This window comes from Cnephaeus nilssonii (genome assembly GCF_951640355.1).
Source record: "Cnephaeus nilssonii genome assembly, chromosome: 17".
Taxonomy (NCBI): domain Eukaryota; kingdom Metazoa; phylum Chordata; class Mammalia; order Chiroptera; family Vespertilionidae; genus Cnephaeus; species Cnephaeus nilssonii.
In genome coordinates, this window is record NC_137088.1 from 36524186 (window position 1) to 36543534 (window position 19349).

The 19349-nt window shown below is 48.1% G+C and overlaps 1 protein-coding gene across 5 annotated transcripts in view; it reads left to right on the forward strand.

The window, feature by feature from the left end:
• ATP2B2 (ATPase plasma membrane Ca2+ transporting 2) overlaps window positions 1-19349 on the forward strand; it is a 371353-nt gene that overhangs the window by 263063 nt on the left and 88941 nt on the right. For all 5 annotated transcript variants that reach the window (XM_079795180.1, XM_079795184.1, XM_079795181.1 and 2 more), the window contains one exon: window positions 14126-14323. In XM_079795180.1, coding sequence (XP_079651306.1) covers window positions 14126-14323 — 198 coding nt within the window. The remainder of the gene's footprint in view (window positions 1-14125; window positions 14324-19349) is intronic.

The following is a 19349-nucleotide window of genomic DNA, read 5'->3' on the forward strand; positions in this document are numbered from 1 at the left end:
CCCACCTCCTAATTCTTTCTTCCTGAGGGAGAATCGATTTCTAAGAGACTCCTCTTGGTCCTCAGAGAAGCTGCCTTTGTAAAGAGCTGGAGAAGCTAGTGTTACAGAAATGAAGGCCTCTGCTTTCCTGGCTTTTATTTCTGTTATTGGATCTCACCAACAATTGCCCCCCAATAATAACTTCAGGCACCTAAGTGGAAAGTATGAGGGATGCCCCAGGGTGAGGCTGAGGCTAGACATGTGTGTTTCCCCAAGTTCTTTTGTGAGCTGTTTCAGCAACAAAGACAGAAGAGTCCACTGAGGCAGTTGGACACAGAAAAAAAAAAAATGACTTGAGAAGACGCCAAGTATCTGCCCTGTCCCTCAATCCTCAGTGTGAAAATGTATTAGAGCAGACATTGGAGTCAAGCATTGCCCACCCCTTACCTCCTTTCTTCCTATGCAGTGTGTCTAGGAGAGGCCACATGTTGATTAAATATGTGTCAGACCAAGACAATGCAGTCCCTGCCCTCTTGGAGCTTGGAGTCATCAGCGGAACCAAATATTAAGAAAAACCAATTACATTATTAATTATTAAAATAATCATAAGATAAAAAGGATTTTCTGGAATTTATAAGAATATTCAAAAAGGGCTCAAACCTATGGGAGGGGGAGGGGGACAGATTCACCTAAAGCAGTGGTCGGCAAACCATGGCTCGCGAGCCACATGCGGCTCTTTGGCCCCTTGAGTGTGGCTCTTCCACAAAATACCACGTACAGGCGCGCACATACAGTGCGATTGAAACTTCGTGGCCCATGCGCAGAAGTCGGTTTTCGGCCTGGGCGAGTCTATTTTGAAGAAGTGGCGTTAGAACACTCAAAGGCCAAAGAGCCGCATGTGGCTCGCGAGCCTCGGTTTGCCGACCACTGACCTAAAGGAAGCCTGAGTTAGGTGCAAGGTGGGGAGGAGTATTCCAAGGGAAAAGCGCATGCAGAGGCCCTGAGAAGGGAAAGCACTTACATTGAAGCCACAGAAAAGAGGCTGGAGTCACCGAGCACAGTGGTGGTGAACGGGTGTGACATCAGAAGAAAGCAGGGGCCACACTGTACAGGGACTTCCAGATCTTGTCAAGGAAAGGGCATCTTAGCTCTATGCAAAGGAAGCCACTGTAGCATTTTAAGCAAAGGCCGGACATTAACAGTGCACTTTACACTTTTAAAACATCCCTCTAATCGCTGGATATATTATAGACTGTATTGAGGGTGAGAGCAGGGAGACCAGTGAGATGGCTACTGAAGTCATCCTAGACTAATGTGCATGTGGGGAAGGGGAGTGGTCATATCAGGTGTTTGTTAGGGTGGATGTACACAGGTAGTAAGTGATGAAGCCAAGATTCTAACTCAGGAATATTTGTACCCACGTCCACTCCATCCAAACAAACCTATATTTTCTTACAATATGGACTGATTCCCCACCACCACCCCTTTAAATTAAATTTTCAGTTATTCAAGTAAAACATGAACACGTTCTCTTGGTTAAAATTAAAGTATTTCAGTCAAAGCTAAAAGTCTCCTTGGCCACTGAAATTAATCGTAATGCCCTTCCCCCTCCTCAGAAGTCCCACCTTCATGTGTTTGGAGCAGATCCTTACAGGCCTGTTGCTACACATTTACATATACTAGTATGTGTACCCATAGAAAATACACACTATTGTTTTGTTAAGTTTTCTGTTTTACATAAGTGGAATTAAACTATACACATTACTCTATAACTTGCTTTTTTCGCTCAACAGTTTGCCTTGGAAAGCCTTCTATGCTAGTACACATATATGGATCTCATTTTTTTTTTAACTGTTGCATAGTATTTTATGGACTGGATGTACCACAGTTTATTTAGCCCACTCACTTTCCAAAGACAGAAATGCATTTTTGCTATAAATGTTGTTGGGTTTGTGGATTTTTTCTTTTAAGATATAAGACTTTTATTTATGCTAATGGAGGAACCCACACCACAGTGGCAACACAAATATTTAGCAACACCCAGGCTGGTGACTAAGTTTTCCCATTTCCCTTCAGGTGCTTGGCATCCCTGTGAGCTAGTTCTTGTCCATTGCCAAGTCTCTGATTATAGCAAAAGGCTGTATTGAGAGCAACAAGGAGAGTGGTGGAATTGTCGGCTTTTATTTCAGTGCTGGGTCCTGAAGCACACACAGTCTGGCATGGTGTGAAAGGAACCCAGCCTTGAAAGCCTGGGTTTAAATCCTGGCTTTAGTTGTGTGACCCTGAGCAAGTCACTTTTCCTCTCGGAGCCTCAGTTTGCCCACCCATAAAATGAAGTTAATAATCCCAACCCTATACAATGGCCAGGAGGATTAAATGCAAGTCATGACATATAAAGTGATAGTCTTATAAAAGCACATACATGTGCATTTAGCACCTGCCCTCCTCACCCCTGCAGCCCCAGTGTAGTGTGTTGGGGCGGTCCTGCATCTCTGAAGGAATCATTCAAGGTCACAGAACACTGCTGCAGATGCAGTGTGGGGGTAGCATTTGAGGAAAGAAATTTTTCTGCCCAGATTCTAGACACCAACTGTATGCCAGACACTGCCCATATTGCACCTCCTTTCATCTTCACCCCAGTGGTAGAGCTAGGTTGCCCCTCTGTCCCAATTTGGGGATGAAGAAACTGAGAGGGGACACCATTTGCCCAAGGTCTCTTTAAGTGGTAGAGTGAACACTGGTACTTCACCCCCTCTGCCTCCACAGCTGTCCTGGGAGGCTGCAGGCAGCAGCTCTTCAGAGCGCCCCCTCCTGGAGGGATAGGGAAGCTCCCTTCGTGATGACATCTACGTTCAACCATCAAGACCCCTGCACAGAAGGGGAGAAAAACAGTTTTTCTGACCTCCATTTTTCCAGGGGGATGAGATAAAGGCTTCTCTGAATCAAATCTCTTTAAAGGGCAGAGAGAGAGCATATGAAATGGCCATAATTTTTGTGCAATAAGGTTCAGCTCTTTAAAGTTCACTTGAGCAAGATGTGTCCCCTCCCTTGGTGAGTCAGGAATCAGGAGTCCAGCCCTGTAACTGGATCACCCTGTATCTGAGTCAAGTCATTTCCCCGCCTCTCAATTTTCCCACCTGTCAGATAGGGTGAGACTACCTGTCTTGCTCTAACAGTGGGGGAACCAGGGAGAAAGGACTGGAGGGGCTTTAAGGTAGGGTTGTCAGATTTAACAAAGAAAAATACAGGATATCCAGTTAAATTTGAATTTCAGATAAAAAATAATTAATGTTTTTATTATTACTATGTCCCCAATATTACATGGGACACAGCTTATACTAAAAGTTGTTTACTGTTTATCTGGAATTCAAAGTTAACTGGACGTCCTATATTTTATCTGGAAAACCTACTCAGGGCCCCCAGCTCCATTGGACACCCCCATTCTTTGGTACAGATAGCTGATATTTTCAGCGCTTCAAGATGAACCCCTGACCACCCACCTTTCAACCAGGTCCCCACCACCGGCTCCCACACACCCTCCATACACACTTCCCTGCCCACATTAAAATTCTGGAGCGATGAGCAAAGAGATTTTGTGGATCTAAGAATTCCTACAGTGGAAACTGGGGTGGAAATTCAGTCTGACTTGGGGAAAAGACAAGTGATGCATTTAAATCAGTGGGGAAATTTGTGCCTATGTATGTGTCAAGATGGTTAGAGGGACAGTGTCTGGGATGCTTACAAGCAACTGGTTTCATTCTGTGCCATGTCCATGTGCACATAAACTAGTGGACACCACATCCACACGCTTACAGAAAAACCAGCCAGTGCTGTGGCCGTGCACATTCATGCCAATGGTCAAATGCTGTATCCACAGCTGTGTGCTGCATCTGCGTGCACCTGTGCATAGCTAGATGCCGGTTTTGTATATGAGCAAGTGAACCAATAACACTACCTACGTGTGATCACTCATAATGGATCCATAGAAAAGTCCCCTGGGGCTGTGACATATCAGAGAGACACCCCTGACCCTGCCCATCTGGAACCATCAACATCGTGATAGGATTGTAAACTCCAGGCACGGACACATGCCCACCGTGCCTGCTGGACAATAGCCATCAGATTTGTTCTGAACTTAGAGCAACTGCCCAGTCAGACGCAAACCACAGGGAAGCCACACTGTGCTCTTCTCCCACCGCAAAATTGTTGAGCCATGTTGGTTAACTGGCTCTTACGGGTGGCACGTGGCCACCCAGGTGTACAGGCACCTCTGGGTGGCCTCAGCACCCACATCTCTATGTCTGCTCCCCAGTGAGGCAGGAGAGGGAGGGAGGGAGGGAGGGAGGAAGGAAGGAAGAAAGGGAGGAAGAGAGGGAGGGAGGGAGGTTGGTTTCCTGAGGGCCTACTGTGTGCTGGCACAAACAGCCTCCTCTAGGGAATGAAATCAGCATCCAGAAGATAGTCGCAGCAAAGGGTGGGTCTCAGTCAGTATTTGACCCCCAGAGCCAAAACCTGGCACAGGAAAGATGCTCGTGAATGAGTGAACTGGGTGACAAATGCTACCAGGGAAGGACAAAAAGGTTGGGTTATTCTTTTTTTAATATATATTTTTATTGATTTCAGAGAAGAAGGGAGAGGGTGAGAGAGATAGAAACATCACTGCTGAGAGAGAATCATTGATTGGCTGCCTCCTGCATGCCCCCTACTGCAACCCAGGCATGTGCCCTGACTGGAAATCGAACTGTGAGCTCCTGATTCATAGGTCAACGCTCAACCACTGAGCACACAAACCAGGCAGGGTGGGTGGTTCTTGCTGGGTAAATCAAGGAAGGCTTTTAGGAGGTGGTGGTAAATTTTCTTCTGGGTCTCAGAAGACTAAATATCTCAACAGAGGAGAGGGGTGGGTGTCTTGGTTTAGGAGCCAACTGAACCAAGACAGGCAGACAAATGCCAGGTATCTTATGAGGCCTGTTTCTTGGCAGGAAAGTGGGATAAACACAGCCAGCCTGAGAGTGAGGCGAGGAGAGTTCTTTGGGACAACCTCAGAGAAGCTATCATGAGCCCAGGAGTTAGATGCAGCAATGAATGGGGTGTAGAGCAGGTCAGGGACACTGTCAGAGCAACCTTGAGTGTGAGCTCCTAACACCACACTGCCTGATTTCTACTGGTTTCCTTTATCTCCCACCTTATTACTAGTTTCTCTTTCTCCAGACCTTTTCAGCTGGCGGAAGACAGATCTGAGTGTCCTCCCCACATCCCCTGTGGCCTCAAGTCTGGGTTTGTCAGCTTTTCAAACCACAGCACTATTCCCTCCTCTGCTGCCTCAAGGTAGATTGTGAGCCTGGCTGCAGCAGCTTTCAGGAAGGGAAACGGGCCCTGTGGGAGCTGGCAAGCCCTGCAGAAGGAAGAAAAAGGTAGACCCAGGCTCTGCCCCCCACCCACTGTGTGTACTAGACAAGCTGCTATCCTCTCGGGGCCGAGCAGTACCCCATGTGCCAGGGTTGTTGGTGTGGCTCAAAACCCCTGGCAGGTTAGTTCCCTCCCTCCCTCTCCCACAGGGCAGTGGTTCTTCAACCGGAGCCTGCATTCCTGTCCCCAGGGGAGAGCTGTCCCAATGTACAAGATCCAAGGCAGGAAGTCTGGGTGTGCTGATAACTTGTTATTTCTAGCCTGTGTTCAGGTAATGCTGGAGCTGCTGTTCTGGGAACCACAAAGTCTTAGATCCTGGCTGTGTGTCCCTGGGAAGCTCTTAAGACTCCCAAGCCCAGGTCTCACCCCAGCTCACTTTCATGGGGATTTCTAGTTTTGGAGCCCAGACATTAATATTTTTTATATGCCCTGGTGATTCTAATGTACAATAAAGTCAGGAGCAAGTGGCGGCAAGGGGGGAGGTGGGAAGGGGGGTGGTAATCAGAGTAACAAACAGCTGATACTTATCAAGCTCTTACCATGTGCCAGGTGTCAGCTCCTGCACATCAGATGTGCTTCCTCCTCCCACTGACTCTATGAGGTATGTGCTATCACTATTCCCAAGTTGCATGTGAGAAAGCTAAGGCCCAGAGAGGGAAAGTCATCTGCCCAAGGTCACACAGCTGGGAAGTAGCAACTCTCAGACTTGTTTCTCCTCCCATTCATTGTTTTGTCTTGAACATTGTGAATTCCCCAAACACCCCGGCAGCGATGCCTTTGTAAACTGCCCATTCTCCCTGGCCTCTGACAGGGTACACACACATCAGCTCCTCCTCCCACATACAGCCCCATGCCACATACCTTCATGTGTCCAGACCTGAGCACGGACACACAGCCACGCCCCAGGTGTGTGCATACCTGCACAGACAGCCTCTCCCACGTACTCCATCACACATCTGCCTTCTGGGGGGGCCTCACGGGCACCGCCTGATTGGAATCTTGGTTCTGTTTTTTAAATGCATGCAGCAGGGCCATGAAACCACCTCCGGTTTTCATGGGAAAGCATTCACAGTTCTTTCATCTGAAATGTCCTAAGCTCCCAGAGTGACAGGATCAGGCTGGTGTGAATTAATGACTCATGTCGGCTTAATCAGGGAGGGTCACTGTAGGGCATTTGTTCTGAGCAGACACAGCCCACCTCTGGCCAGATCAGGCTGGAGCGGGGCAGATGTGAGCGCTGAGCTCTGTGACAAGAGGCCTGACTCAGTTGCCTTCCCAACAGTATGGCCCTATGCCTCAGTGTACACACCTGCATAATGGGGTGATCACGATAGAAGAAGAGGGTTTTACAGTTCACAAAGCACTGTCAGAGCCTTGGTTCTGTTTGATCCTCAAGTAAGATAGCCTAAGGCCCCTCCACCCCAGAGAGAGTGAGTGATGTACTCAAGGTCACACAACAAGTCAAAATGCATCTAAACGAGGTCTCTGGACCAAAGTAGAGGTGTGTTGTGGCTGGGATGGTGGGTTCTGATATATCTAAGACAGGGTAGAAAGTAAGTCATATTTTTATGTCCCCATTCTCTCAGAAATATCTGGGTGCCACCTTCCAGGCCCAGAGTAACAGAAGGAGTGGTAGTGTGCTAGTTAGTGGTAGTGAGGTAGTTAGTGGTAGTGTAGTAGTTAGTAGGAGTGGTGGTAGTTAGTAGTAACAAGCGCATCTATCATTTATGAGGGTCAACTGTGCCAGCCTTTAAGCCTTATCATAGTCCTGATCTTTCATCAATCCTGCAAGACTCTTGTACTTTTATCCCACTTCACAGAAGTGGAAACTGAGTCTCAGAGTGGAAAATGATTTGCACAAAGCACCAACTCTGAACCAAAGAGCATCTGGGATTTGAACCCAGTTCTGAAGTCATTGGAAATAAGGGCCTGGCCCAGCTGGCGTGGCTCAGTGGTTGAGTGTTGACCTAGAAACCGGGAGGTCACAGTTCAATTCCAGTCCAATTCCAGTCAGGGCACATGCCCGGGTTGCAGGCTCGATCCCCAGTAGGGGGTGTGCATGAGGAGGCAGCAGATCAATGATTCTCTCTCATCATTGATGTTTCTATCTCTCTCTCTCCCTCTCCCTTCCTCTCTAAAATCAATGTGTGTGTGTGTGTGTGTGTGTGTGTGTGTAAATTTTTTTTTTAAATAAGGGCCTGGTTCCTACGCACCCCACCTCTGGAAACAGCCTGCCCTCAGCTCACTTCTACCTCCCCCTCGCCTCTGCCTCTGCAGCCGTGGCCTCTGCAGCCGTGGCCTCCTGCCCCTGGCCTCTGAGGGAGCAGTTGGCTTTCACAGTAGCACCCAGCAGCATGTGGAGAGTCTGAGGGACATGATTACTGTGCTTACTTTTTACTTGAAATCATTTGCTCAGGCAGTGGATAGATCCACTCAGCCACACAACGCCTCCCTTTATCAAACAGCTTCGGTGGGCAAAGTTCATTCCGGCTCCCACCGGGGATGGAAAAAATTCTCCAGGGTTCCTTTCCTGGAAACAAGGATGCTCAGCTTCAGGGGGCCACAGAGTAGGGGAAGAGCCCGCCCTCCCCCCCCCCCGCCCCCGCCCTCCGCCAATAGCCAGAGGCCCCTATTTTTATCCCAGCCGGTTGGCATGAGGTGCTTTGTTTTGGTGCCCCATACACAGAAAGAACAATGCCCTGTCCCCAGTCAATAGGGCAGAAAGTAAGTCATATCTATGTCCCCATTCTCTCATCCTGCCCCTTTATCCTGACACTCTCACCTCTAACCCAGCACCTGTGCCTTTACTTACCTCAGTAGCTTTTTAAAAATTCTGACTAGTTATGCATGTCCTACCTCTAAAGCAGTTTATGAAAGTTTGTTTCATACAGAAAGATTTTATATGACTTAAGTGAGGAAATTCAGACAAAGGGAAGAAAGGAAAAAATAAGATGATGATTCACAGGCATAGCACATGCCACTGCAGTACAGCTCCAAGCGGGGAGCTGCACATTCAGTGCTGAGCTACCAGACAGGCAAGGGGAAGAGGGCAATAAGTTGAGTTCCATGAGCCAGAGTCTCCATTAGAACACCCTTCACCCTCACCACAAGGCCTGCATAATGATGACCCTTTGTGGCACACAATACACCTGTCCTTGTCTGTGGGGACCATCTGCCCCCTCTCCTGAGGGGCAAACCAGGGAAGCTCCAGCCACATTAGCTTTACCCAAGCCCTTTAAGGTTTCTTAGGCCTTTGAAGACCCCCTCCTCCCCACCCACATCCTTTCACCTGATTAACCCCCACTTTTTCTTCTAAGCTCACCCAATTACACTTCCTGCAGGAAACCCTTCCTGGCAGCCAGTCTTCCTCACTGCTGTATCCCCAACATACAGAGCAATGTTAGGCTCATAGTAGGTGCTCAATAAATATTTGTTGATTGTTTAAATGAGCAAGTGGTGATCAGATGCATACCATCCAATACAACCCTAACTACTTTCTCTACCTTGAGAGGGGCTGAATAGAGGGGGAGGAAAAGGAGAAACTCGGGCTTCCTTAAATAAGAGGCTCCTGAGCACTGGTGCCCTCCATCTGGTGCCAGGACACCCATGGCCAGTGGTCAGCCTCTGCATGCTCTCTCCCTTTCCTTCCTCACTACAGCACCCATCCACCTTCAGCTCGCCTATTAGGAAGAACCTTCTGCCTCCCTCTGCCCCCAAAAGAACCTAAGCCAGCACTCACTGTCCCCCCGAGCTTTCCTTAACTGGAAACATGTCCCCAGAGCCAAGGCAGGATCAATGTTCGGGTCAGAGAACTTTCACAATTTCCAGCTCCCTGAGGTCTGTGCGCCTGCGTTGGAGCCAGATGTTTATGTGGAATAGCCTGAGTTTGTAATGTTTGTGACAAATTTCCATTTGTTTAAAGCATAGTGCCAACCAAACAAAGCCCCTCTGGTGGCCTGAGGCTACCATTTGTAGCACGCAAGGCTGGATCCAAAATGGCTAAGAAGAGAAAGGATGGCCTTCCAAGCAGAGAAATTGGGGAACTGGCAGAGGCAAAGGCTTAAAGGCTGGGGTAAAAAAAAAAAAATATATATATATATATATATATATATATATATACTGTTTATGTCTAGGTCAGCCGGATAGAGATGAACTCTGGGACAAGGATTCCTCAAATATCCAACGACAGCCAGCAGCCATTACAACAAATAATTCCTTTACAACTAAAGTCCCCCACACTCTGCACTTGGCTTTTTCCTTTTATGTAACAAATAGAACACACAAGTTCTGACTCCAGGTGCTGGAATATTTTTTATTGTGAAGGCACTTACTGCATCTTTGCAGTTTAGAGAGCATTCACTCACATTCCCCTCTGAATAGCTCACCACAGTCTAGGAGTTATTTTGCTCCCATTTTATTGAGAACAAAACTGAGTCTCTGAAGCAACTGGCCCAAGTTCACCCACAAACCTCTACCTCTTGCACAAAAAGAAACTCACGTTGAAAACCCACAACCCCACACAGCGTCCGATATCAATTCCCAGGCATTTGTAGTTTCTGAATTTTCAGGGCATGGCTGGTCTTTTCTAGCAATATTTGACACCGTGTATTAATTTTTAATATGCTAAATGGTGAGATGCTCTCGAATCTAACTTGAATCTCCAACACCATTCATCTCTCACACCTGCCTTGGTTATTTCTGCTCCCCAAACTAGGCATGTTCCTTTTCAGCCAGAGGGCAGGGGGACTATGCGATTCCACTCCGGGGTGGGGTTTGGACTCAGATGGCATGGGTTCAAATCCCCGTTCTGAGTGACTCTGGGTAAGTGACCTTTAGTGCCTCAGTTTCCCCATCTGTAAAATGTGGGCAACAGCAGGGGATTGGTATCCCAAGCTATAGCTCAGCCTACCTTCCCCTGAGAAAGAGAGGTGAGTGAGAGGTCGCAGCCACCATCTGCCGTTTCAGCTGCCCCACATGAGCCTCAACACTTGAGGTTCCCATCTTGGATTTGCATACTGGGGTGTTTGTTGTTGTGGAAACTGCCTAACAATTTCTACCACGGAAACAGCCCTAGCAGAACACACAAATATTTTTATTCTGTGAGCTGTTATTTCTGAAAATCAGCGGGGCTCACAGAAGCTTGTGAGGAGCAGGGCAGGGCCTGATGCTGGGGAGGGAGCAATTCAGGAGAGAAGAGGAAGCGACAGAGAGGCTGTTCTGCTCTGTCCCCTCCCCCTTCCAGTCTCCTCCCCTTTCCCAACCTTGGGGTCTCAAACTAGCAATCCCGGGGCCAAATTCAGCTATGGATGTGTTGTATTTGGCCCAGGAATGATTTTACTGGGAAGATTTTACATCAAATTCCAGGTGTCCAGATTATTTTAGATTAGAAGATCTTCCACACTGGGCCCACATTCTCCAACAGGAGCTGAGAAATAACTGCTCTCTTTAGAAGAGCTGAGATTCTTTTCTTTGTCCCAGTCCCCACCACTCTCTGTTGTCTCCCACCCATCTACTTCACTCATTCATAAAGCCTACCTGGCCCTCACAGCTATTCGAATTTGCAACCCCTGGCCTCTGCCCTGTCCCAGGACCCAGCATCTCAATGCCGGGCCTGTGAATCCCCAGTGTGGCAGAACCCCTGAGCCATGGCCAGATTCCCTGAACTAGAGAACATCCACATTTTCAACTGGTCACACTGGTAGACTCCAGAACATTTGAATCACAGAACCTCAGAAGATTCAGCAACTCACCTCTCTCTGAGTCAATCAGGAGGGGCCCAGGAGATGGGCTGGCCACACCCCTACCAAACTTCTTAGTGAAGCTCTTTATTTACACCAAGCCTTATGAGGAGCCCCAAAATACCAACAGACCCCAGCAGGACCACTTCAGGGCCTGCAGACCTTGGAACCCTGGATCCTTCTATTGAACTCCCCTCTTGTCAAGATGGGGAAACTGAGTCTCAGAGAAAGGAACTGGGTGGCCAAAGGCATAGCAAACTGTTACAATAGGCCAATGTTGACTGGTCATAGCCCCCTCCCTTCCTCAGAGGCCTACCCACCCTCTTGAATTCTCCTGTTGTTCAAAACCCACTCCCAGGAGAAAGCACGAAACTCCTTCAGACCATGGTATCCAGGACTGGTGATGGCTTTTGCCTCTCAGGGAATCTAAAGGAACTAGAGCTTTTAGTTAAAAGAAGAATTGCAGGCATTGGCTGTGGATAGAATTAGGCAAAGGAGGAAAAACAAGGAACCCTCCTGCAGTTCCTAGAATCACTCTACATCATGTATGACTAGAACAGGGCTGGACTGGGTTCTCAGCCCCAAGGCAGCAGCTTGGTCTCATGAAGGCCCCAGTCTCCCCACCTATAAAATGGGCATAACCCAGCTCTGAGATCCTCATTCTCAGTACACAGGCAGGACATTGGCTATCCAGAGCTTATCCCCACTAATAGGCAAGGCGGATGCAAGAGCCATCCCCAGCCTATCCCGGAGGGTCTCAGCCAGTCTGGCTCTTCGAAGCTCCCAACAGAGGTCTCATTGTCAACATCAGAGGAGGCTCAGCACCTAAACCCCAGCCATGCCCATCTCCCTGTATCCCTGAGCCACAGACTGCTGGACACCCAGGACCACTGAGCTTTCTTTACATCACTCTCCCCAGCACCGGCACCAGACTGCACCCACAGTGGCGGTTCAAGAAACATGCATTGAGTGAAAAAATGGATGAATGAGCCAACAAATGGCAGGTGTTAGAATCCCCTACCAATGTGACATTAGACCACATGCTCCCTTAACTGTAACAGCGGAATGTTCCATCGCTCTGACCCCAACATTCTAATAACGGTACTGTTCTGGGGATCCCTCTGGATCCCCCCTTCTCTTGACTGAGGCCAGAGGTCTGATGAGGTCTGTGCCCTTCCCGCCCGCCCCCCTGTCCATCCCTCAGCTGTCTTCATTAAATCACAGGTGAGCTGGGGTTTGGCTGGCCTCAGGGACAGGACTGACATTGCTCTGCTGCAGGGGACCATTCATGCTGCATTTTCCATGATGACACCTCAGGGCAGGCTCCTAATACTCGAGCATGTCACCTGTGTCCAGTGGGTGGGGGGAGTCTAAGGTGGTTGGTGGCCTCGAGTGCAGGCCCTGGAAGAATCAGACTGGTCTTTTCAACAAGGCACGGGTTGTACACGAGTTGGAACACAGGTAAGCCCTGCTGTGGTCAAGGCCATGCTAGGTGATGGCAGGGAGATGAGGCCTGCCCGGGGTAGAGGAGCGGTCTTCTCAGCAGAGGGCCCTGAGAAGGGGCTCGCCGGTGTAGATGGGAAGAAAGCCTCTTCCTAGCTCACTGTACAGTAAGCCACACGTTACAAAATAATATAATTTTAATTTCATGTAAAAGCCACACGTTACAAAATAATATTATTTTCACTTTTTTCAACCATTTGAAAATGTAAAAACCAATCTTAGTTCATGGGCCATACAAAACAGGAACGTGAGCCAGACGTTAAGCTTAATTAATATTATTTTGTAACGTGTGGCTTTTACATGAAATTCCTACTTTAATGTCTGCTTTCCTACTATAATGGCAGAGGGAAGTAGCTGCGACAAAGACTAGGTTAGGGAAAAATGAAATGGCAACAGTGACTTGGGGTGACACAGGATAGCAGCAAAGGAAAGAAAGAAGCAAGGGGAAGCACTTGCCTTCAAAGGGCCCAGTAAACAGAGACGCTGGCCCCTCCCACTGGATCTGCCTTTGTCTGTCCCACCCCTGAATTTCCACTGTGAGAGGTTTCTGTTCCAGGCTCCTCTGCTAAGGCACAAATGCACCTGAGGGAAGGTGGGGCCATCCACCCAGTTGAGCATCCACCCCTCCCCCGCAGGCACCACTCGTGCATGTCATGTGTGTCCTTGGGGCGTCAGCTCTTCGGGGCAGGCACTCTGTCTGTCCTTTTTGCCACTCTATCCCAGTGTCCAGAACAGTGCCAGGCACATAGTAGGTGCTCAGCAAACACTCGATGACTGCATGAATTATCTCATGAGACGCTCACAAGCACCCATGGGTTAGGTACACTCACCCTCCCACACAGTCTGGGATTCTAACCCAGGCAGGAGCTTACTAGTCTGTGTTCAGCAGGGCAGGCAAGTGCAAAGCAGGAGCAAGGGTGCGGGTGCAAGGTGGGCATGATGCTGGGTATTCGCTTCCTGTAACGAATGACCATAAACCAGTGGCTTTGAATAAGGGAAATGGGTTCTCTCACTGTTCTGGAGGCCAAAAGTCTGAAGTCAAGGTGTCGGCAGGATCATGCTCCTTCCAAAAGTTCCAGGTTACATTCCATTCCTTGACTCTTCCAGCTTCTGTTGGCTCTGGGCTTTCCTTGGCTTGTGGCTGCATCACTACAATCTCCACTCCATCTCCACATGGCTTTCTTCCCTCTGTGTCTGTGTCTTCTCTTCTGTCTCTTACAAGGACACTTGTCATTGGGTTAGGGCCTTTCTGGATAATCCAGGGTGATGTCATCTCAAAATCCTTAGTTTTATCCACAAATACCATTCTCCCAAATAAGGTCACATTCACAGGTTCTGGGGAGTACTGGGCTCTAGGCTGGTGCCTGCAAGTTTCCTGCTTTGTTTTTTCCTCTCTCAGTTCTTTGCCATGTGGCCAGACCCACTTGGGACAATTCCAGGAACGTGTGTGTCTCTACTGGGCCCTCCAGGCCAACCTCTCTGTACTCTGTCCACAGGTTTGCCAGGCACGGCTCCAGACCTAGAAAAAAGAAAGCAGATTTTTGGACAAAACTTTATACCTCCAAAGAAGCCAAAAACCTTCCTGCAGCTCGTGTGGGAAGCGCTGCAAGATGTGACGCTGATCATCCTGGAAATTGCGGCCATCATCTCCCTGGGGCTCTCCTTCTACCATCCACCTGGCGAGAGCCAAGAAGGTAAGACAGGGGGACATGTGTGCCCAGCCACACCAGAGGGCATTCCCAGCTAACAGGCACTACTCCTTCCAGGTGAGGAAACCAAGACCCAAGGGGCTGGGTCTCACCCCCAGCCAAAACCCAGGCTCAGAGCTCCTAGTGTTCCCAAGTGTGAAATGCAAGGGCTGGACCAACAATAGTAATGATTATAATGATCATTTATTGAGCACTTACAGCATGCTAAGATCTGGGCTGAAATGTCCTCCTAACAGTCCCCATAAGGTAGTGCATGATTATGCCCATTTTAAAGACATGGAACCAAGGCACAGAGAAGTTCATTAACTTGCTCACGGTCACCCAGCTAATTAAGAGTCCTTAGGTTTTGTAGTGGAGCTTAAAAAAGCTGCTGCCAGGTCCCTCTCTGAGAGAGTCTGGTTTTACTGGATGGAATCCAAGTGAGGGTGGCTCCGGACGTATGTCCAGACTGCTCTCTGAGGGCTCCCCACTCTCATATCTGATGACAAAGCCCCCAAATTGCTTACCTGGTGGGCTGCATTCACGCTTTTTGATTTGTCAGTGCTTCAGCCCATTCACAGAGATCCCTCTCAGGTCCCCTGCCCTCTGGGTACTCCATCCTCTGAGGGACCCTCCTTTAGCTCCAAAGCTGGGCTTCTCCTCAGAACCCCAAGTCACTCATTCCTTGAGGCATGCAACTATGGAAAAAAAAAATCATGCACTGAATATTCTAGAACATAGATTACAAACGACAGCCCACAAGCCAAATCTGGCTCACTTTCCTGTTTTGTATGGCCCATGAACTAAGATTGGTTTTTACATTTTCAAATGGTTGAAAAAAGTGAAAATAATATTATTTTGTAATGTGTGGCTTTTACATGAAATTCTTACTTCATTGTGTAAAAATAATGTTTTATTGGAACACTGCCATTTCTTTTTCATATTGTCTACGCTGCTTTCCTACTATAATGGCAGAGGTAAGTAGCTGTGACAAAGACTATATGTATGGTCCACAAGGCCTAAAATATTTACTATCTGGCCTTTTTCAGAGAAAGTTTGCCAACCTCTTTCCTAGAAGGTCAGGATGTGGCGTTTTGCCTCAAGAAAACCATTCTTCTTCTCCTTAATCCCCTCCACTCTGAGTGTGGAGGTCAACTGCCTCAATTTTATACATATTACTAAGTTGATTTTTTTGCTCCATGGCATCTCTCCAAAAAGGGTTTAAAGGCATAATAAAGACATGTCTCATAATATGAGGTCAAATAGAAAGCCAAACAGAAAAGGAATGGAAGCAAATAAACTATGTTTGCTACTATGACTGGGATATAAATTTGATTTTGAGCTTCCTGGCAGCCAAGGCAGAAAGGGAGTTAGGATGATTTGCATAGCTCAGATTATCAACAAGAGGAAAAACAGTCCTGTAGGAAGATAGCATGCTCCTGACGATGAATTCTGGGATGAACTTTCACATAGGCCATAAGAGATGAATCATGAGCAGCATTCTTTGCAGAAGTTTTATAGAAAATGTTGAAGAAGATTGTGCAAGGCTATTTGAATAGGGCTTGAACAGAGCTAAGGGTGCAACACAAAAACATAATAGTTGTTCTTACTATTTTTATAGCTACCACTAGCTGAGAGCTTTTACAGTAGAGGTTCATTTGATCCTCACAACAACCCTGTGGGTAGGTGCTATTATTATCCAGGAAACCGAGGCCCTGAAATAGGAAATGACTTGCTCCGTCACACGCTAGGAAGCACAGAACCATGACTCAGACAGAGATGTTCTGGTTTCTGAGCCCTCGCTCCTATCATTCAGAAAGAGATGGGGTTGAGGCAGTGCCAACTGAGTAAGTGACCTCATGTGACCCAATTCAGTGCAAGATTAGAACTCAGAGGGCAAGTGGTGGAGGGGGTGCAGCGGGAGCATGCCTAGAGCTCCCCGTGTGTGCCAGGGAGAGCCTTCCAGAGTCCTGCAAACAGATGGCTGTGATTACCTCCATCTTCAAGAGGTGGAAACCAAGGCCCAGAGTGAGGAAGCACTTGCCTAAGGCTGCACAGCTTGTACACAGTAGGGCTGGATCTGGAACCCAAGTCTTCTGGTTCTTTTCACTGCCCTTCCATGCCTCCAGCTGAGACACTAGTACAGACCGTACTCTGGGTCAGTGAGGGCAGTTGTGCACACTCTAGCTCCACAGAGTGAAGTTCCAGAACTTTGTGATGATACTTACACTTCTCTGACACCCAGACCCTGGCCTGAGCTCTGAGCTCTGGGCTGACCATGTTGCCAGGACCACCCCCTTGCCAAGTCAAACACAGGCTTCATCAGTTAATTAAAAATTGATGCAGGTGATGAACTAAAAGACTATAGAGTGCCTTGCAGCACACACAGCCCTTCCCTGTTTTCATTCTTGGCTCAGAGAGCTCTAGACACTTGTCAGAGGTCACACAGCATATTTGTGGCAGGGCTAGGATCAACACACCCAGTGCTCTCAACTCCCTGCCCATGACAGTTTCCCTAGTGCCAGAGTGCTAGCAGAGTGACAGGCACATAGTAGGTGCTTAGAAAATGTTTGTGGCTTCCACTAAAGGAATCTGCGTAAGTAGATAATTCATAACTACTTACATATATATAGTGTGAATATGTATCTAATTGTGTGTGAAAGAGCTGCAACTGATTTTCATATGAGGATGTTTTGTGATATAAATGTAATGCTACATTATAGGTAAAGTCTCCCTGCATCTGAAGAGCAGGTTTTCATTTATATGTATTTTTTGGGATAAAAAATAATAAAATTTGTAAATATAGCCCCCCCCCCAAAAAAAAAAAAAGAAAAGAAAATGTTTGTGGCTTGACCCGTTTTGAGGGCCCTTATTTGGTAACCATCTAGGAGGTAGCTTCCCCATGTTACTGGTTAACAAACAGAGAGAGGCCCAGAGAGGCCATGTGCATTCTCCGAGGTCACACAGAATGAGGCCACACCTTAGAAAATCTCAGATCCAGGGGAAGCAGCTGCAAATTCCACAGACCCTGTGGTCACAATCTCTAAGTCCTGTTTCCGCCCCAGTCTGAGGGGACCCAGAGGAGATCTCAGAAGGCCTGCTCACTCGCTTCTTTCTTCCGGTTCCTGGTCTCTTCCCCCTAATGCACCAGGGGCAGCAGGAGTTGTTCCCAGGGTCCAGCGGCTTCCGATGGCTGAAGACCTAACCCAGAGATCCAGACCCCACTTTCTGGCCATTCCAAGGCACGACGTAACCATCAGCCAGTTGTCAGAAGGAAATTAAAGCTAATGGGCTTTGCTGGCAGAGTGAGTGCTCTGACGGGCCCAGAGGGCTCCTTGGTATCGAATCAGCAAGGACAGCAGGCAGGACTGGGAGTCAAGGCAATGGCCTGCGAATGCCACTCAACCGCCATGCCTGGTTTCCAGAAGCCAGTCCAAGGAGAGCAGCTCATGAAAAGGGGGAGAGAACCAATACTTATTGTGTGCCATGTGCCAGGCCCTTACTGGGTCCAGGTCTCACCAAGTTCCTGGGGTCATCGCACTTTACAGCTGTCCAAACTGTGGCTCAAAGAGGCCCAGTCACTTACTCTTGGTCACACAGCAGAGCCTGGACTTGAAGCCCAGTCTTTCCAATTCTAGAACCTGAAGGCTTTCCATTGCCCTGGGATGTTTCCAAGTGTCTTGAATGCTTCAATAACTAATGGGGGGAGGGGCACATTAATGCTTCAATAACTAATTGGGGGGAAGCACACAACAGGGAAAGAACAGCCTTCCCCATTTGGAGCATGTAGCAGGGACAGGGAATAACAAAAGCTCTGTAAAGTGAAGCACTGGGCTCTATATCTCAAATCACTCCCCTGAAGTTTAAGAAAATGCATTTCCATATACTAGGTTTCTATTTAGCAAGGTTCACCTGTGTTTTCCAGCTCTTTTTTTTTTTTTTGGGGGGGGGGGTGTAATTGGTATCATTCATGGTGGTAGAGGGAACTCTAGTTCCCCTCCTCCTGTCATCACATGGTCTGGAATGGGATCCCCTCTGTAACACGGGGCTCATGGCTCCATTCAGGCCAGCTGTGGGACTGGAATGCCATAATGTGTGCCAAATGCTGGGCAACAGGAAGCAGCGGCTCTAACTGAGCCGTTACTGTGTGCGCACTGCAGTAGCTGCTTTACATAAAGGCTCACCCTGAGTCCTCCCACCCCCCTAGCAGGGAGCGCCTGTCAGTGCCCTCATTCTGCAGATGAGAAAACCCAGGCACAGCAGTTCAGTAGCTAGCTCCTGGGCATACAGCAGTTAAGTAGTACAGCTGGGATTTGAACTCAGGGCTGGCCCAATGTCCGTTATCCACACGATAATGAGTATCATTACAACCAAAGGCTGATCCAATTAAACAACTTAAAATTACTGGAAAAGCTTCGAAATTCCCAAAGGAAAAAGGTAGTTTTGAGAACCTTATACAACAATGTGATTGTTAACTAGCCTGTACAGAACAGCTGGTGACACACACTGCCCGGCCACAATGATTCTATACCAGTGGTCGGCAAACTGCGGCCTTCTCCCCAGCTAGACTGTAAATGGCCTGAGACTAGAAACTGCATTTGCGTCATTTAGGCTGCACCTCTTGCCCACTCTCTTTCTCTCCTCCCCACCCCCACAGGGAGGTGGGGTGAGCATGAGGTTCATGGGAAACCTCCCACAATCATTCCTTCCCTGTCTTGCAGATAGTGCCGTGGTCAGCAAACTGCGGCTCGCGAGCCACATACAGCTCTTTGGCCCCTTGAGTGTGGCTCTTCCACAAAATACCACGGCCTGGGCGAGTCTATATTGAAGAAGTGGCATTAGAAGAAGTTTAAGTTTAAAAAATTTGGCTCTCCAAAGAAATTTCAATCGTTGTACTGTTGATATTCGGCTCTGTTGACTAATGAGTTTGCCAACCACTGTTCTATACCATCCCAGCCTGGACACACCTGCTGAGCCTGGACCCTCCCAGGAGCTGGGAGCTAATAAAAAATTTTTAAAAATCCCTGGTACC